The sequence below is a fragment of the Triturus cristatus genome, chromosome 2_2 (genome assembly GCF_964204655.1).
Source record: "Triturus cristatus chromosome 2_2, aTriCri1.1, whole genome shotgun sequence".
Taxonomy (NCBI): Eukaryota; Metazoa; Chordata; class Amphibia; order Caudata; family Salamandridae; genus Triturus; species Triturus cristatus.
In genome coordinates this window covers 89,693,968-89,715,482 of record NC_140582.1, presented here as the reverse complement: position 1 = coordinate 89,715,482, position 21,515 = coordinate 89,693,968, and the positions used below count along the sequence as shown (strand labels likewise).

Genomic DNA, 21,515 nt, shown 5'->3' with positions numbered 1-21,515 from the left:
GTGTAAGATAGAACGAAGGCCTCTGTCATTCTTTGGTACCAGGAAGTAGTGGGGATAGCAACCATCTCCCATTTCTAATGCAGCCACCCTCTTAATAGCTCCTTTTACCAAAAGGGCTAGCACGTCTTACTGAAAGACAGACATATGGTCCACTGTCAGTGGTCCTGGGGATGGTGGATGGATCAATGGAGCAAACAAGAAGGGTAGGGCATACCCTTACTATACAATTTGCAAGACCCACCTGCCTAATGTTGTGATCTGCCAACCAGGTAAGAACTGCAGCATCCTGCCGCCAGCCAGGTTGATGTGCTCCACTAATGACAATTTAAGTTGAATTGGTAAGTGAGATCACATGGGAGCAGTGGACTGACTGGCATGGTGTCCCTGACCATGTGGCTGGTGTACACCACAATCTCTTTAAGAAAGGACTAGGCACTCTGCTGAGGTTGAAGCTGCTGCCTGTATGGGGTTCCTCTGCCAAAGTCTGAAAAGGAATGAAAAGGCTAATACATTTAGCGTGGTAGAGCAGACAGGCCCAAAAAGGTTGCTGTGGCCCAGTTCTCCATTGAAGTGCTCAAGGGCGGAATCAGTCACAAGGGCGGAATCAGCCATGTACCCAAAAAGACTGGCCCCATCAAAGGGCAATCCTATAATGGATGATTGGACATCACTCAAAAAGCCTGTTGACCGCAGCCAGGCTTGGCAACTGATGCGAACGCCAGAGCCAAATGCTCATCGATAGTGTCTGTGGTATCCAGCCTGCAGGATGGGAGCGTGTGGGTCTAGGACCGGTCGGTGGAGTCGGTATGGGCACCAGAGTAGACCCGGTGACTGGTGCTGAGGGATCAATTGGTGTCGAGGGCAAATCCGCCAATGGTATGCCAGATGGAGGGCCTCTCTGCTCCATGGAGCCCGTAGGCACGCCAGAGGGAGTCTAAAGAATATGAGAATTGCCCTGCTGTACTCTAGGCTCTGCCTTGGTGTCGAATACTGCCCTGGAAACTCGAGTTGTGCCAAGACAAGTGGCGGGATGGGCTCAGTCCGTAACTGACTTCGGGAGCTAGATAAAGAGGCCTGAAGCAGTCAATGTGCCTTCACAGGAGTGTGAGAGTGGCAGGTGGGGGCTGAGTTCAGTTTTTTCTTTGACTTACTCAAAGATTTGGCACACAAAGGTGATCAGCACCTGTGTCTCAGTCCAGGAACAGGACCATGAAACGACCTTCGACCGGCCACAACGTGGAGTCTTCCAGTGCTTGTCAACATACAATTTCACCCCGTGGTCCCGTTGGCCTTCAGGTTCATAGACGTGCAGTCCCTAAAGGCCCTTAGAGTTATGGCTCGACCTCAGGCACCACAGGCAAACGTGATGGGAGGAGTCATTTCCCTTGCACACAGTAACGTTTGTGGTAGAAACACTGTCTCAAAGAGATGTGAGGTAGCACTGGATCCATGTCTGGTGGCATGGAAATAAAGGAACCGACGTCAGGGCACTGGAGTGGTGTCCATATGGGCCTTGTACATCATTTCTGGAATGGAATGGCATCAGTGTGGATCTGCGCAGTTCCACCTACCAGCGAGCAGAGGTACTACTCAAAAGATTCCTGATCCAGTTTGAAGCCCTGGCAATATTCAAAAGGCGAGGAATCTATGGCTAAGAGACTCAATCAGAAGCTGTTTTTTCCAGATGACTACTTCAGATCAATAGTACATGACTTAGCCCTCTCACTTCTGGACAGAGGCAATGCCCTGCTCAGCGGTCTCCTTGATACAACCCTAGGATACCCTGGAAAGGTATTCAACATACAGTGGAACAGCTCATCAGGAGTTTGAAGAAATGCAACCACATCACTACCACATTAAAAGACCTACATTGACTCCCCTTTACTGCCTAGATCATCTTCAAGACCAGCAGCATTACTCACAGTTCCCACCAGCTTACCTATCAAACAAACTATACTAATGTGGTAAACAGACAAACAAAGCAAACCCAGGAGCTCCAATATCACCAATCTGCAAGAAGTTAAAAAAAAGGAGGCAAGAATTCTCTATTCAAACTCCTAAGGTCTCCATAGACATCAGACAGGTAAACATTTGCCTACAGCACAGAAAGAGCTAAAAACACCTCTTTAAGGAGCACTGCCCCTGAAGCAGCTGTTTTCTTTGACCTTCCCCCAATAATTGCATTTTCCTAGAGCCATGCCCCTTGTACATCGTTCCACTGCTTTCAATCTAAGTTCGAGCTCTACAAATGCCAACTCATACATACAGTCCGTTTCAAGGCACACCCTCATTTGCATTATTTTATGGCTCATCTTTTTATAGAGTCTTTAGACAAAACAACAGACAAAAGATGCCGGTAGTTTTAATGTAAACACAACGAGGGAGAGGTATTTCACATTTTAAAGCACACACACTTTTTAGTGCGATATGGACTTAATTTTTAGCTCATTATTCACCTGTACCTACTGTCAACCGCACATACTGTGCATTCAGGGGACATGCCATTTTAGTTACCTATCCTATAGACAAGGTACAGGACGTCTTCAGCAATTGGTGCAGACTCTTTTTTTCGCAGTTTGTTAACTTGTATATAGAAAATAGTTCCACTTTTCTGACAACTTAAAAGTGTATGCCACATTCAAATCCCCTAGCCCTTGTTCACAAGTGAATAAAGACCAAAACTTAACTACTCAAAATAAAACTGTCAGAGTGTTAATGGACAGCCATCTTAGGCCATGTTACACAGAGTCCCTGGAGAACCATGGGCATTTGCATCTGCTTCTTGTACACCCACTGAAGTGGGCATTACTGGAGGGGTGGCAGATACTTATTCATACCTTTTTAGTTCTCCTCCGAGTTCATAAATTGTCGCTTGGGAAGACATTTTGTTTGTAGCCCACCCAAAGCTTATCACTGGTTGCCTTCATCGTCTCCCATTTCCTTGCTTCATTTTGGTCAGCTTGTGCCAGCTTTACTTCCTCTTCATGCGTTTGTCCCTCCCCTGAAGTGCAGCCCAAGTACTGCTTCCTTGCAGTGTTCTTCCACTGCTTGCACTGTGGGAGCTACTTTTTTCTTTTTATTGAAGTACTTCATGCAAGTGCATGTTTCTCAGTTGTGCCTCCCCTTCGAGCTAACATGCTTTCATATCATCGAATGTGACACTATAGACACGGACTTATTTAATACTTAAAAGCACTTTCATTTTACAAATGGAATTTTCACTACACATTATATATATTTGTTTTTGAGTTCACATGTGCTCTAGATGAGGTGCCACGTTGCTCACACTGCTAATAAACCACACTTCAATGGGACCTTGCTAAGCATGCTGCTGCAGACTCGAGGCACAGTGCGCCTGCAGGGCGTCAGGAATTACTGAACCCAACGCCTGCAAAGTCACTTACTGTATGCACACTCAGCTGCAGCAGTAAGGCTACACAGGCTACCGTCTCTGTTCACCCAGCCAGGGACAGTGAATAATTACTGAGCAAATGAGACGTAAGGGATAAAGTACTGCCTGCCGTACATTATAAGGTTAATACAAGTTAGCGAGGAGTTACATGTATTGAAATAAATGTGTATCTAGGCAATATAGCATTTATTTTTGTAGGTATTTGTTGTGGGTCACTCTGCTGGCTGCATATACTGTGTCACAGTGTACACATGATTATTCCTCCATTTGACATGTGTTATAATGTTATTTTAAGTGATCTGAATTTAAAAGAAAACATTTTAATATTGATTGCAAAGCACTGTATAAGTCACCATTTTACCTTGTGTGTGTGGCAAAATGGCTATAGAGCACAGTGCGTGGTGGTGTTACACACAGAGCATATTTAATTGCACCACTGAGCCCTAATTTTTGCAACATGGCGCCCTTTGAATCACTGTCTGTAAATAGTATCTGAAAACACAGACTTGCTGCAGGGCATCACCACTTTGTAGCCTCAGACGCTCTAACACTAAATACTAGACAATATTGAGCACTGCAGGTACTATCGCAGCTCAAAGTAAAATGGTTTAAATATTACATTTTAAATTTGCTCTACAGATATGTCCAAGAGCAAGCTAAATACTAGACTCGGTATGGCTTACATTACTACGAATTTATCATATAAGTATCATATTGTTGTATTCTACCTGAAAGTACTTAAGTATTCCTCCTTTCCAGTAGTTTGCGTAGAGGCATCTATATGTTTTTAGGTCTCGCCTGAAACAGCGCATGTGCTGTCACTTGCAAGACATTTTGTTAGCTTAAATGGGGCTTAGAACCGCCCAATGCTTACCATTGGTTGGCTTCATCATCACTCTTATTTTTGAGCTTTTGGTTGGTTAGCGAAGGCTGATTTTAGTTCCTCTTTGAGTGTCTGCCCCTCTTATGGCGTATGGACAAAGTACTGCTTTTGTTTCCACTCGGGCCTGATTACGACTTTGGCGATGCAGTGCCAGGTCCCTCCCGCCGCTGCACCGCCAAAGTTTTGGTCGGGCGCCGCCCACCAGATTATGAGTGTAACTTGTGTCTGGGTGTGCTTTTGGTTTGACGTTCCCACGGTGGTGCCCTGAAAATGGCCCCCGCAATAGAAACACCAAAAAAGGTTTTCCATGGCATGGAGTGAAAAGTCCATGCCGTGAAGGAACTGGGGTGCATGCACACAAAGGGGTAAATGTTGTGCCCCCTCTGCATGCACCCCAGGGCGCAGAGGCACAAGAGGGCCCTACGTTTCCTCTCCCCAGGTACTTTCATGCAGGAGGACCCGCCATGAAAACCATGGCAGAGACAAAACTCGTAATATGCTTGGCGGGACTGTGGCGGCCCCACCAAGCATATCGATGCATCTACACTGACACAACACGGCCAGAGCGGCTGTGGCAGGGCAATGGCGGTCCGACCTCACTTGTTGTAATAGGGCGGTTAGGAGACAGCCACCACCTTGAGTTTGGCAATCCGTGGATTCCCAGACTCGCAAGTAAGGCCTCAGTGTCCTTCCATTGCTTGTGCTTTGAAGGCTGGCCAATTTTTTTTTCTTTTGGAAGAAGCACCCCATAATTTCGCATATGTGAGGAACTATCCCCTAACACTACATTTTTTTACAGACCGTCTATTTCTGTCCTGCTCCCTCTACGGTTTCAAAAACGCTGCACTGTAGCAGAGCAGGTTTGTTTTCAGACTGCACGTGTTCATTATAGTTTTCTGAATTTTGTTTTTTTGTTGCATGACAGACCTGTGCTCCCCTTAGCCCCTCTCCATCCCATCCTCCTATCACCCATCCATGTTGCCTTTACAACGCTCAGTTCCTATGGCTTTTGATCCCTCTCTCCTTATCACCATTTTTGTTACTACTTTAAAAACACAACATAGTTGAGAAATTTTATTTTCAGACTGCGCTTGTCACTTCATTTTTCTGACATGTGTTGTTTTAGTTGTATTGCTGACATGATAGTTCTTTGTTTTCCCCTCTCTAAATTCCTCTGTCCGTGCTGCCTTTACCTACTACCTCCCTTGTACCCATACAATACGACAGACAATATCATACCATACGACAGGCCATACCATGTCATACAATGACAGGTCCATATCAACCCATACCATACCACACTATACAGTGACAGGCCATGCCATACAATACCATACTAGACCATACAATGACAAGCCATACCATACAACATCATACCATACAATGACAGGACAAATCATGCCATACTTTATAATGACCGGCAATACCATGCCATACAATACAATGACAAGCCATACCATACCGTTCCATGCTATACTATACAATACAATGTCAGGCCATATCATACCTCCCCATACAATGACAGGCTGCACCATACTATACTACACAATGATAGGCCATATTATACCAAACTATGCAATGACGGGCCATGCCATATTATACTATACAATGACAGGCCATACCATACTATCCAATAACAGACCACATTATGCTATATAATGACAGATCATAACAAACCATACAATGACAAGAGGCCATACCATACCAATCCATACTATACAATGCAGAGCAGCTGCACTGTTGTACAAAATGGCTTAATAAAGAACACTGAAAAAACAAAAGATCAAGTAGTCGAGACTTTTAGGCTTTGACAATGGCTGCCTAAAATGACGCCCAAGAAAGGGTGTCACATTCCCAGCCCAGATTTATTATAGCCTGCCCCTCACTGTCAGCCACGGGTACTTCAGGTATAAATAAACAGCAACAGGCTTTTTGGGGGACTCGTTGCATTTTTCTACAACATGCAGGTGCAATTTTAAAATAACGTATAGACGGTGAAAACCGCACCTAAAGGATGTATGGGCATCACATGATTAGGAGGCAAGAATGTTAATACGTCACACAATTAGGTTAACCTCATATGGCAGAAGTGGCCACATGTGTGCGTTTCAGGAACGTGCTAAGTACAGAAGCACACCATAATAACATGCATACGAAAATACACAAGAGCCCATGCATAAAACACACACGTTCAAATAGCCACAAAAGGTGCCCACCGTTACAAAAGCACACACAAAAACAGGTGCAAGCACGTTCGCCAAGAACCACGTGCACAGCACACACAGTACAGTAAAAATCTCGCACACACAAGCACACATTCACAAAAGCACATAAGCTGAAACAAACAAAAGGTACTCATCAGTACACAAGCAGTAAGGCAGAAATAGACACAATCATGCGCGCACACATACACACACAATACAATTACAGGTGCATATGCAAAAACACACACACAAAAAACACACACACATCCGCTAACTGGTCAGGCCGTAGACTTCCGGTTGAAAGTGACTCGGAAAAATCCAGAGAAAGAAGCCATTACACAGTGAACACCAGATGCTGTACCTCATTACATTTAAATCAAGCATTGGCAAAGTCAATATGATGATTAAATGTTGTTTATAAGTCGATTAAAACCATAAACATCGTTAAAATATACAAGGAACATAAAAAAAGATGGTAATAAAGAAGAAAGTCAATATACAGACACGTCTAGTCAATATCATAAAACCGCCTCCCCTTACCCGGGAGGCTTTCATTATTATAAGACCAATGTGCCTACTGTTTGCAAAGTGTCAGAGCGCATTCCTTCGCAAAACTAACAGTCATGCCCCCAATACCATGACGCATTAAAGTGTCGAGGTACTTAGATGGACGTTTGGCTTGGTTGGAGCCAGCTAAGTGGAACAGACGATCGAGAGATCCTATGACCGCATAGAGTGCTTAGCAGAAACAGTGGGAACACACAATGAAATGTACAACTGTTAAAAAATGGCACCAGATATTTATATCAAATTGATCCTTTTGCCATTGCGTGGTTCGCTGAGATCTGCCCATATGTGCAAAGTTACGCATAACGCGCAACAATGCAAGCATTCTGTAGTGCTAGTACCAACATAAAATGTAGTACAGAATACTGGGGATTAAACAAGGAGAGTACATAATAAGATTTTTGAAAGTTAAAAATCAGTAACAGATGCTAGCAGGGTAGTAACAGTGGCATCTAGCAATTGATCATTTTACCATTATGTAGTTAACTGTGCCCTGCCCATATATGCAAGGTTATGCAACAGTGCAAAGTGTCAGATTATACAGGAACAGACACCCATTATAGCGGGATAGGGAGTCGATGTGCCCAGATTCCCCCTACCAGCCTACCGTGGCATGAGTGGTTTAGGTAGACTCTTGGGGAAGCCCTGCTTGGCCAACAGCCTCGGTCACCATCTAGACAGAGAGATTCTTCTTAGCGTGACCTTGAAGATGTCCAGATATTGTACTAGACGGATGTTGACCATTGTTTTCTGTGGGTCCAGTGACAATTACTGCAGATCCTAATGCCTTGAATTTCTTCCTCAAGGGAGTTCTCCGCTGATAGCCCAGGCAGGGGCAGATACATAAGACATGCAGCAAGTCTCATTTGTCTAGTGACACAAATGTCATTTCATGTCCCCCCTTTGGCCTTCTTTCTGCCACTTTAGTATAAAGTTCAGAGTAGGGGCCTCTCCCCATCTGAGCAACGGTAATTTCTGCTTGAACGTCAGGGAATAAGTGGCCTCCAGCCAGGAGAGGTCCTTTTGATTGTCGCAAGATTTCAGAACCGGACATCCATGTGTGTGTTTGACCACTGCTCCTTTGTCCTACAGCCAGCTTTGCTGCTTGATGCTTTAATTAGTGCCTTTCTGAATACTCTGGCGGTTGTGTCCAAGCCCCATAGCTCACTCAGCCCAAGTTTTTCTATACTTCCTTCAAGATACTTTTTGAATTGACCATTTTAACCATTGACCAAGCAGGGTTAATTTCGGACCAGACCAGGTTCGCTAGTGAACCTTCGGCAGCAGATCTCAATTTGTGGCAACATTCAACAAATTCTCCAGGCCTAACAAGGGTCCGCTTTGTCATTGAAAACTCCAGCCTAACGTGAGCAGTTGATGCTGATCTCGGCAGCCAAGTTCTTGCCACGATTTTACCCAATAGACTGACCTCTGTACCCATATTCCATATGAGAGGGTAGGCATTAGTTTTGCCTTCAATACTGCAGCCAGCGGTTGGAGGTTTCCTACCCCAAAATGATTTAGCTAAAGAAGAATGAGAGAATAAGCCTCTATCATCCACAAATTGCTAATGTAGCAATCTGAGAATGATATAGACTTAATCTCTCATTCTTCATCCCACTTCTTTTTTAAGCCTACACTTTGTACCTTCTTAATAAAGGTAATTCCTTCAGGTCTACACTGTGATAGTTTTATCAATATTCTGTAGCCCAAATATCCATCACCATTTATTTTGAACTTCCTCGGCTCTGGGTTGAGGTTGCCCCAACAGTGCTATCTTATCGGGGCAGGATGAATAAGCCAATGAGGAAGCATGCCAAGAAATGTCGGCAAGTCTTTACCATCCAATATTAACAATATGGTTCTCATGAAGATATAGAACTATCAATTGGTTTTTCATCACTATCGTATTTTTTTGATGTGTGATTGATTTAGAGTTTGGAGGCCGTACGCTAGTGAACTACCTCTCTCTCTCTCTCATTGTGGTATACAGATTACTAAAACGCACTCGTATCGCTCATGATGATTAAACATTGTAGAAGCAAATTTGTCTATTTTTGTCTATCAAATGTTAGTATGTAGTTTTACTATTTGATAAAAGCTGCTGATTAATTCTTTCTCAATACTTTCTTTCTAGTTAAAAAAAGAGACAGAACTGAGGCTCTCGTAAATTCCTAATTGAATAAGGTAAAATCTTAATTCGGCTAAACCCAAAGTTCTATCTCGTGGGTAACATAGTTTCACTGGCGGATTTAACATATATAATGATCTGTTGCCCCCATGATTACGAGATTCACCCTGCTTGAATATTCCAAGTGGAATGGCTCCCCTCAAATGTCCAGTAAGTAGCTTACATTAAAGAGGGTAATAAATACTTGGGCCGAGACTGGAGCACACTATCATGGGGCCTTTTAAATATTTTTATGGATAATCCATTTGGGCCCTTGGCATTGGGGGGGGGGCTTAATTTAATACACAGTTCTGCCACTTGTTCAACTGTTATTGTAATTGACAGTAAACAAACAATTATCAATGCTATATATGTATGAAAGGAAGAAGAGCACTGTACATGGTTAACGGCAAAGATAAGAATCAATAAAATGTTTGGAGAGGTAGCTGGGGAGGGCAAGTGAACTTTTGATGCAATGTTGCAACAATAAAAAGATTCAGGAGAGACTCTGGGCAGCTAAGAAACCTTCGTTGAAAGTTGCTGTGGATCTAGCGAAAGTTGTAGAACAGTCTGAAATTTGCATGAAAGAACTACAAAAGTCAAGTGCTCAAGCACAAATATCGGAAGTATCTGAGAAAAATTCACAAGAAAGTGAATGCGTTGATGAAGAGTCTATCGCCGTACTTAAATCTAAAGGGAAGTTTGTCGATAAACAAAAACATTTTGTAAAGATTCCCACAAAATTTTGCTCCAGATGCGGTAGTAATACACATGCATCGGATGCAAAAGTCTGTTTTTGCTAATAACAAAGTGTTTAAAATGTGGAAAAATGGGCCATTTTTAAAAAATGTGTAGGTACAAAGGAAAACCGAGGATAGCGGTTGTGGAGGAAAATACTATTGAGATTAAGCGAGAGAAAGATAAAATTCTAATTGTAAATGAACCCATCACTGATATGAATGTTGTTAACGAGAAGCATGAAAAACGTCCGAAGGTGGATTTTGACATCAATGGTCATATGGTAACTTTAATGGTAGACACTGGTTCTAGATATACCATAATTCCTGAACCCTTGTTTAGAAAAGAATGGTTGGACAAATCACTCATACCATGTGATATTTGTCCTACAGGTTATCAAGGTGAACGCATAGATATGTTAGGTTATTTCGAAGCTACTATTTCCTTTTCAGGCAAGTCTACCGAAGGCAAAGTTTATGTTGCTCTAGATGGTCCTCCCATCCTTGGGTGGATTCACCAATATGATTTACATATCATTGTCAACCCTAGAGCACCCTGCCAAGTGATGGTTGTGGATGAGCTTTCAATTGATGATATAATTCAGGGGGCCAGCAATGTTTTCAGAGATGAGTTAGGTGAATTGAGGGGTTACGTACATAAGATTTTGTTGAAGAATAATTCGCTTCCAATTCAACACAAACTCAGGAGAGTTCCGTTGACTGTTAGGGATGAAGTCAAGTCTCTAATTAATGAAATGCAACAAGGTGGTATTATTGAACCAGTAGAAGCTTCAACCTGGATTTCTCCGGTTGTGATTTCTCGCAAATCTGATGGGAAAATTAGGTTCTGTGTGGACCTCAGATCCCTTAATAAAAATGTAATAGCTGATACCTTTCCTCTTCCTAATATTGGAGAGTTAGTTTCCACTTTAAAAAGGTGCCAAATTTTTCTCTAAACTAGACCTTAAAAGTGCGTACCACCAGATTCGTTTACATGACGAATCTAAGAGTTTAACTGCATTCATTACCACAGAAGGTACGTTTCAATTCAATAGACTCCCGTTTGGTTTAACTTCCGCTGCCAGCGTTTTTCAGCGTATGGTCACTGAACTGTTTAAAGGTATTAAGAAGGCAGTTTTTTTTCAAGATGACATTTTGATCTTTGGCGAAACCATTGAGGATCACAATTATGTCCTCTAAGAGGTGTTGCACAGAATTGAGAGTGCAGGATTAACACTACGTAAAGAGAAGTGTTCATTTTTAGTGCAACAAATTGAGTATCTAGGGTACGAGATTTCAGCACAAGGTGTTAAACCAAAAAAAAATCTGTTAGAAGCCATACGTTTAGCACCTTGCCCTGTTGACAAAGATCAACTCCGGTCTTTTATGGGACTAATTGAATTTTATTCTAAGTTCGTGAATTTTTTTTCCGACAAAACGTTGACCTTAAGGCTTCTCTTAAAAAAAGGTGTGAAATGTGCATGGGGTGATTCTCATACTGAGTGTTTCAATGCCATCAAAAAGGAATTGTGTGAAGCGAAAGTGTTAGCACCTTTTGACATTAAACGTCCCTCTTTACTTATGGTAGATGCTAGCGCCACTGCTCAGCTGTAACGCGAAGGCAAAGGCTCGCTCCTTGTTTAATCGTAATTTTAAATTGTTGCATTCACCTCTGCTTAGCGCCGCTTTGTGTTATTTTAAATTAGCCCTGTAGAAGGAAAAAACATTTCTTACTGCATATTCTTTCTCTGTGACTCTGCTTTCCTGCGTCTACTCCCCGGTCCACCACAGCTTGTGCTGATTGTGTGGAGGGAGTATCGACGCAATATTCTTGCCCCTACTTCCTTTGGGACAACTTTCGGCCGCTATCTTGAAAGGGTGACGGTCTAGCTTACTGCTATACCACTCTCAGCACTGTATAAAGTGAAGGAATGGCGCTGACGCGCATTTGATAATTTGCTCAGCTGTAACGCGAAGTCTCTCTCCTTGTTTAATCGTAATTTTAAATTGTTGCAGTTACCTCTGCTTAGCGCCGCTTTGTGTTATTTTAAATTAGCGCTGTAGAAGGAAAAAACATTTCTTACTGCATATCCTTTCTCTGTGACTCTGCTTTCCTGCGTCTACTCCCCGGTCCACCACAGCTTGTGCTGATTGTGTGGAGGGAGTATCGACGCAATATTCTTGCCCCTACTTCCTTTGGGACAACTTTCGGCCGCTATCTTGAAAGGGTGACAGTCTAGCTTACTGCTATACCACTCTCAGCACTGTATAAAGTGAAGGAATGGCGCTGACGCGCATTTGATAATTTGCTCAGCTGTAACGCGAAGTCTCTCTCCTTGTTTAATCGTAATTTTAAATTGTTGCAGTTACCTCTGCTTAGCGCCGCTTTGTGTTATTTTAAATTAGCGCTGTAGAAGGAAAAAACATTTCTTACTGCATATCCTTTCTCTGTGACTCTGCTTTCCTGCGTCTACTCCCCGGTCCACCACAGCTTGTGCTGATTGTGTGGAGGGAGTATCGACGCGATATTCTTGCCCCTACTTCCGGTGAGACAACTTACGGCCGCCATCTTGCAAGGGTGACGGTCTAGCTTACTGCTATACCACTCTCAGCACTGTATAAAGTGAAGGAATGGCGCTGACGCGCATTTGATAATTTGCTCAGCTGTAACGCGAAGGCGAAGGCTCTCTCCTTGTTTAATCGTAATTTTAAATTGTTGCAGTTACCTCTGCTTAGCGCCGCTTTGTGTTATTTTAAATTAGCGCTGTAGAAGGAAAAAACATTTCTTACTGCATATCCTTTCTCTGTGACTCTGCTTTCCTGCGTCTACTCCCCGGTCCACCACAGCTTGTGCTGATTGTGTGGAGGGAGTATCGACGCGATATTCTTGCCCCTACTTCCGGTGAGACAACTTACGGCCGCCATCTTGCAAGGGTGACGGTCTAGCTTACTGCTATACCACTCTCAGCACTGTATAAAGTGAAGGAATGGCGCTGACGCGCATTTGATAATTTGCTCAGCTGTAACGCGAAGGCGAAGGCTCTCTCCTTGTTTAATCGTAATTTTAAATTGTTGCATTCACCTCTGCTTAGCACCGCTTTGTGTTATTTTAAATTAGCCCTGTAGAAGGAAAAAACATTTCTTACTGCATATTCTTTCTCTGTGACTCTGCTTTCCTGCGTCTACTCCCCGGTCCACCACAGCTTGTGCTGATTGTGTGGAGGGAGTATCGATGCGATATTCTTGCCCCTACTTCCGGTGGGACAACTTTCGGCCGCCATCTTGCAAGGGTGACGGTCTAGCTTACTGCTATACCACTCTCAGCACCGTATAAAGTGAAGGAATGGCGCTGACGCGCAGCGGACGCGCGCAGCGGGCGCGCCGGCGGCGCGCCTAAGGCAAGACCGTCTGCGCCCGAAACGCGACCAGCGCCAGCCATGCTGCCTGTGACCCCCCTAGACGTAATCTGACCACTTGTTACTTGGAGAAATTGAACACTAGCAAACAATGCGGTCACTTCTTAGATGTTAAAAACATCAGGGGCCTGACAAGCTGCTGGAAATGCCAGACACAGATAATCTTTGTTGACCATCATATCACTAACGATTCAGGAAACGAAAGCAGTCGTCTGGTTTCTATTCGAGGGGGTCTAATAAATGCACGGTCTTTAATTAAGCATGCTTTGGACATCAATGAATTAATTACTGACAATAAGCTAGACTTCTTATGTATCACTGAAACCTGGCTGAAGGAAGACTGTAATCCGGATATAGTGGTCGTCCTGCTGCCAAACTTTACTATGTGCAGGAAGGATAGAGAGGAAGGCAGGGGAGGGGGAATAGCCATTATACGTAGGGAGACCTTACAATGGAAGACCTTTACCCTGCAAGGATTAAAAGGAGCAGAAAATATGTGTTTCTGCTGCACCATAAATAACTCCTTCTCCTTTTCTGGGGTATTGCTATATCGCCCTCCAGGCAACTGCAATGCCTTCTTAGAATCTTTAGGAGATGCTCTTAGTGAGGCAGTGCTTAGATACTCAAACTTTTCATTGCTTGGGGATGTTAACCTACATTTGGAATGTGATAATAGCCCAGGAGTTTCATCTTTTTTAGAAACGATCACCTTATTGGTCCTCAAACAAGTTGCTCAAGGACCAACACATTGTGCAGGGCACACGCTGGATACAGTTTGCACTAACCTTAAGTCATTCCAGATTGGTAATCCAATTCCACAGGTGTGGTCTGACCATAGCTTTATTCCTTTCGCCTTCTCAATTCCTCAAATGGTCAGTGTAGGCATAAGTAACAGTAACATCACCAATGCACTCAGGCGGAAATGGCAGTCTTTAGTCTCTAACCCCCTCTTATTAGCTATAGCTCAAGATACGGTGCCTATACTCATCGGGGAACCGGGACAGGACTCGGCTAGAATGCACAATTGGCTAACATCTATAGGGAATAAATTAGATCCCCCCAAAGGAGGCCCTCTAGCTTCTAAAAGGAAAAACCACAATGACCCCTGGTTCTCAAAAGATCTGGCAGATCTCCAGCTGCACAGTAAACAGCTTGAACGCAAGTGGCGAAGGGGATATGAAGTAACTAATTTACTAATCTTTAAAGCATTTAGGAAACAATATAATCTGGTTATTAAAGCTGCTAAAAAAGAATATTTTCACAATCGAATCATCATGGCAAAGCATGGTCAAAAAGAAATATTTAAAATTGTAAAATCCTTCACAGATCCTAAAGCTCTACATTCTGCGATGCCTCAGTCTTCTACACTTTGTAATGAAATTGCACTTTACTTTGAAAACAAGGTTAAGAACATTCAAAGGAATTTCGAGACTTATAGACCACAGGACCTCGTCGATGGAAAAATACCAGACCACGGAATGGACTCTCCCGTTCGTCAATCATTTCAAACTGCTACATTAGTCCAAACGAAAGAGGCTATATTAGCCTGTAAATCAGGTTCACCATTGGACGCATGTCCCCCAATTCTTTTACATCATATTATTGATGCTGTGAATCCGATTATCAACAGTATAGTGAATTTCTCTCTAGCCTTGGGTACTGTACCCGAGGAATGGAAATTTGCTATCGTGAAACCCCTCAAGAAAAAACAGAACATCGAATCATCTAATCTATCTAACTATAGGCCTATATCCAATCTTGGGTAAGATCACAGAGAGAATAGCCTACAAACAACTCTCTAGCTTTGCCGAGTCTACATCTATTTTTCATCCCCGCCAGTCTGGATTTCGCCCAAAACATTCGACAGAGTCAGCTTTACTCGAGATATCAGATACCCTAAAATTCATAACGGATAGTGGCAGGAAGGCAGTCTTGATCCTTTTGGATCTGTCTGCCGCGTTTGACACCATCTCCCATGACATCCTGCTAGCCAGACTAAGATCATGTGGCATTACTAACTTGGCATTGGCATGGATTACATCCTTCCTGTCAAACAGAAAACAGGTTGTTTCTTTGGGTTCCTGTCTTTCATCTGAACATACTGTATCTATGGGTGTCCCACAGGGGGCTTTCTCTTAGTCCCCTGTTGTTTAACATATACATGGCTCCACTCATCTCACTAATTTCGTCCTTTGGGATCGAAATCACATCTTATGCTGACGATACCCAACTCATTCTGTCATTAGAAGAGAGATCGACAAAAGCGGCAGAAAATTTCAAAGCTTGTCTCACGGAAGTCATTAAATGGATGAACAACCACCTCTGCTGTAACACCGACAAAACAGAAATCCTTCCCATCGGTAAAAATAATCTGTTCCAACCCAAAGACTGGTGGCCAGATGATACTGTAGCCCCTCCTTCAACGGTTGAGGTCGTAAAAAATCTGGGAGTACTGTTTGACTCTTCCCTTTCCTTTAAACCCCATGTTTCAAAATTAACAGGGACCTGTTTCGGCCATATCAAAACATTGAAAAAAATCTTCAATCTCATCCCGCTTGCAGCAAGGAAAACGGTAACAGCAGCTCTTATATTATCACGGCTAGACTACTGTAACAGCCTCCTTGCAGGGACGAATAAGGCCTCCCTGAGGAAACTCCAAGTAGTTCAGCATGCAGCGGCCAGACTGGTCTTAGGGCTTCCTCGTAGAGCGTCTGCCTCTGCTGCATGGAAGACTCTACACTGGCTCCCGATTCATAAAAGAATCCTGTTTAAATTGTTGTTGACAACTTTTAGAGCATCTCGTGGTTTAGGCCCTGCTTATCTCTCCACTAGATTCAAATCATATACCACAACAAGATCACTCCGATCTAGCTCTGCAAATTTACTTGCAATAGCTACGTTTAAATTGTCAACTAAAGGAGGGAAATCAGCTACAGTCTTGGGCGCAAAAGCGTGGAATAGCTTGCCAAAGGAACTGAGAGCGATCCAACGTGAAGATCTGTTTAGAAGAGTCCTTAAGACTTGGATCTTTGGCCTAACAAATGTCTGCTCCCTGACCATGATCTAGCCCATACAGTTACAGTCGGTTCCAGTTATCTGCAGCGCCAGGAGACTCCGTCAGGAGTGACAGTTGTGCTATATAAACCTCACTTTTCATTTCATTTCATTTCACTGGTCTAGGGGCTGTCCTTCTCCAAAAGTATCATGATGGTGATAAAACCATTGCGTTTGCTTCACGCACCCTTTCTGCTTCGGAAGTGAATTACTCTGTAATCTAAAAGGAAGCATTGGCCGCTGCATGGGGTGTGCAATATTTTAGGACGTATCTTTGGGGCACGAGTTTTAAGCTTATGACTGATCATAAACCTTTGATTTGGGTTTTATCTCCAGGTGGGGCTGGTAAAGGATCTCCTAGGTTAGCAAGGCTTGCATCCAGACTTCAGGAGTATCAGTACGATATCTCTTATATTCAAGGGTGGCGTAATATACAAGCCGATTGTTTGTCAAGGTTGTGTATTAAGGCTGAAGGTGGCAAGGTTGATTCATGTGGAATTCAGGATGATGGGGCTATTGCTCGTGTTCAGGATGTTCTGGCATTGTGTGAAGGTACCTTTGATAGAGAAGAGTGGCGTTCTGCCATGTCAAAAGACAGTGTACTTTTGAATGTCATGGATATGGTCAAATTGGGTGTTAGACGGGAAAGCTGCGTCCAACCCTCTGTCTGTCCGTATATTAAGGTTTTGGATGAATTATCAGTTTGTGATGATCTTAATCTTATGAGGGGGTATAGGTTTATTCTTCCATTTAGCTTGAGACCTAAGTTAGTAAAACTAGCCCATGAAGGCCATTTAGGTCAGACTTTTACTCAACGTAGAATCAAAGCGGATTTTTGGTGGCCGGGCCTGAATGCTCAGGTTTCCTCTTGAGTTGAGAATTGCTCAGTTTGCAAGGACAGTGAAAAAAGGCTTAAGCTAGTTGCTACCCAAACTATGAACTGTATCTCTATTCTCGAACAACCTTGGCACAGTATTTGCCTTGATTTCATTGGCCCTATGAGTGAACTGCCATTAGACCAGCGTTTCACCATTGTAGTTGTTGATTTGTTTTCCAAATGGCTTACTGTTAGATTTGTTAGAGGTATCACTACCGAATGTACCATAAAGTTTCTCAAAGATCTATTTCATGAGGAGGGGTGCCCTTCTATTTTAATAACCGATAATGGTACTCAACTTACTTCACACAATATGCGTACCTTTTTGTCTAGTTGTGGTGTGACACACCACCGTACTTCACTTTATAACCCCCAAGGAAATGGCGTCTGTGAGAGAGCTAACAGAGTTGTCAAAGGCATTATACAAATGTCTTGTGCTTCTGGTGGTTTTGCAAATGAGATGGTACAAGATATGGTGTGGGCTTACCGCACTACTTCTCATGAACCCAGTGGTAAGTCTCCATTTGAGTTAATGAGAGGTAGACGTCCTGGTACCAAATTGAATCCATCCTGGATTAAAAACAAAATTGGTAACACTTCAAACCTTAATTGTAGCGTTCCTTTAACCAAGTCTATTTCTCCTGGTGATTTGGTCAAAGTTAAACGTGGCAGAATTACCAAAGGTCTCAATACGTTCAGGGGTCCTTATAGAGGTAGGGAATCTTTCCCAAATTATGTTGTGCTTGATAATGGGGAGAAGTGGAATCTTAGGAGAGTGGCTTTGTATCAAAAGTCTGTTTCTTCTAACACTTCTACTGATGTTGACCAGGAACCTATGTCCAACTCTGGTTATATGCTATCCACTCCTGTTGAGGTCACTCCATCTTCTTACTCAACTTCTCGGAGGGAGGAAGGTGGTGATGATGCCTTTCAAAGTGAGGGTGATCAAGAATGTTCTACATCTGTGGAACCCAGAAGTGCAAGATCTCGCAGACCTCCTGTGTACTTGAATGACTATTTGTGTTAGCATTTGTTAAAAAAAATATATATATGTCTATTCTCGCAGACTTCTTGTGTTTTAAAATCTCTGTCCAAATTTGTGTTAATTTTCACTTATTGATTTTTGTGTTGCTCTCATTTGTAAGGGAGAAGATGTGTTGTAAATGTTTATTACTATGTATTCGGCTAGCCCTTCCTTTGTGTCCTTCCCCTATTATTACTCTAGAACTTAATGGGGTTCTTAGCGTGTTCCTTTACCCAGCTGATTTCCAGTATTGGCAGTTACGTGTCTGGTCAGCTGGGAAGCGGTTGCTGTCTCCTGTGCTCTTGAATAAATCCACACGCTTACCTGTAGACGACATCTTGTCCTTCTTAAATTCACTTGCATCATTTTGGGGACAAGATGTCGTCTACAGGTAAGCGTGTGGATTTATTCAAGAGCACAGGAGACAGCAACCGCTTCCCAGCTGACCAGACATGTAACTGCCAATACTGGAAATCAGCTGGGTAAAGGAACACGCTAAGAACCCCATTAAGTTCTAGAGTAATAATAGGGGAAGGACACAAAGGAAGGGCTAACCGAATACATAGTAATAAACATTTACAACATGTTCTTTAAAGAAGGTGTGGTTTTAGCACCGTAAATGGGGCGATCCAAATGAATATTGTAAAAAAGGTCAAAAAAGGAGTGAGTAAATATAGGCCAGAACCATTGAACTGTGCTTTCAAGTGGCTACGCCCTTAAGAAAAATAAAGTAATTAACATTCACACATTTTTAAATCTTAGGCCATGCTTTGTAGTAAAATGGACATATGCGAAGTTGGGTATGGATAGTTAACATACAACCAGTTTCATTGTCTACATGTTCTTAAGATGCTCATTTTATTTAAAGCATGGCAAGAACCATTGGAGTAACATTAGTTGGAATGTTGCTTCCCGTGCTTAATTTGTGCCAGTGGTTGCCTCTAATGGGCACCGGCAGTTATTTTTGGGGACTGGGACCTATTTTCAATCATCAGACTGTAAACCACAGCAAGAGAGAGGATGAGAGAAAAGTAAAGAATAAGAATGACGAAAGATAGGAAATCAGTAACAAAGGATTAACGCAAAGATGAAAAACCTGCAAGAATCCGATGAGACAAGAAGCATTAAATGGTTAAGCACCGGTTACTGCCTGAGAACAGAAAACTGCTTAGACGATTGAGTTTTTTTTTTTTTTAAAGGCTGTAGTTTATAACAAACTATGTAAAGTTCACCTGTTATATATGTCATCATCTTCTCCTCCCCATCCCCAATAATTGTTAGGTAGGCCGTTAATCCTTTGGTACTGAGCCTTGCTCAAAGCAGACACGCCTCCGAAGAACTGGTTGTACGGCAACCTAGATGGGTAAAAACAATAATTACAAACGGTTAAAACAGATTTGTGCTTTAGTACAGCTTAACAATATTTGCCATTCCACACTAACGAGGATTCACAACACATTGCATGGTGCCACCAACACTGCTTCCAACTCATCCCTTTTTGTTAGACTGTTGCAAAGGTATAAATGTTAAATGTGGTAATTCTGCTTCAGTGTCCAAGTATGTGCATGTTAGTCAAGTGTCTAGCTTCGACTTCGGATAATCTTATGGTGGACAGAGAGGGAAAATGACAAAAATATTAAAACTGAAAATCATGTCTGATGTGCCACCGTATAACCTGCCACCAATGAGTGAAACTGGTGAAAAACAAACAGTTGCAAAATGGCTAAGAGTGGCAAATCATCAGTACACATAAAAGGAGCAACAGGCATTGGCAATGCAAATAGGTCTGACTTATAGCTGAAAGTATCTTTTTGGTCATCAATGGGCTTTGGCCGTGCTTAATTTGGGTTGGTGGCTGCCACCGGCACGAATTTTTGGGGATCAGCACTTATTTTTCCTGATTGTGTTTTTCTCTCACTTACTCTCGGGAAATGTCCAAACAGGGGAAAGACGGGGAATAGAGAGATGGAAAAGCCATCACAAAGAGAGAAAGCAGGAGCCTGCAAGAGTGAGATAAGTGGGCAGGGAGTGTCTGGTAGTTGATTGAAGATGCATGAGGTGAATTTAAGTTTATCAGCCTTGAAATTTGGCAGGCCAGTGCCGGCAGCGGGCTTTAAAGAAGAGCTTCAGGCACTGGCGCTCTTTTAATTTCAAATTAAGCACTGGGTTTAGGCGCTCACTGAGTCATAATGCATGCTTTCTATCAACTTCTCATCTTTGTACCTATGAATCCATTCACTGACTCATTCTTGCATTCACTCACTTACATAACCACAATAAAACAAACACAATAAAAAATAGAAACCATGCCACCTAAACATGGCATGCACTTGCTTGCAATAACAAATAGAAACATAGCAGTGGGTCGCCGTATTACTATTGCTTTGTATGCAGTATAGTGATGTTTTAAAGCTCCAAGATGGCTGCTGCATTTAGAACCAACATAGAAGCAGTAGCCAGGCAGGATACGCGTACTGCAAATGAAAGGAGCAACAAGCAAGTGGCCTATTAGCACTGTCTGAGCTGTAGTATGCTTTAGAAAACGAGAAGAGGGGAAGAAATGAAAAGGGACGCATAAAAGGAAAACACTGGAAAGCTAAAGGACTGGCCCAGCAGCTTAGGAACCGATTCACACCGATTCTCAGGCAGATGTGCACATGATCAGACAAATGTCATCACTCAGGGCAAGAGAGCCAATGGCTTACGTGGGATTACCTATTGCCATATGATGTCATTGCTGGAAGCAGAATGTATGTAAGACTTAGAGATGCACCACAACAATATCCAAACAAGCATTTACAATGCAACGGTCTCGGCATTGTTAAAGTTAGAGCTATTGCCATTGCTCATGACAATGCCGTTTCTTTAAATGTTTTAAAAACAAAAAACATAAACAAAAATAATGTCATGAGCAATGCCAATAGCTCTAACTTTACCAATGCCGAAACCATTGCATTGTAAATGCTTGTTATCACATTAGGATTACAATAAAGATGTATAAAAATGAAGCTTCGTTTCGTGCAAACCGTTGTGGTAGAAAATTGGTTTAAAAATTCCTGACATAATAAAGTTGCAGTTTCCATTTTTACAACCCAGAAAATAAGTGGCCAGCGGCATATCGACCCCCACTCAATTTTGCTCAGTACCTGCAACATGTGTGCTTTCAAATGT

General features: G+C 42.7%; 1 protein-coding gene across 1 annotated transcript in view; it reads right to left on the bottom strand.

The window, feature by feature from the left end:
- The window catches only part of B4GALT1 (beta-1,4-galactosyltransferase 1), a 357,167-nt gene that overhangs the window by 80,328 nt on the left and 255,324 nt on the right, over positions 1-21,515 (bottom strand). The window contains exon 4 of the mRNA XM_085641085.1: positions 19,577-19,699. Within this exon, the coding sequence (XP_085497211.1) occupies positions 19,577-19,699 (123 nt within the window). The remainder of the gene's footprint in view (positions 1-19,576; positions 19,700-21,515) is intronic.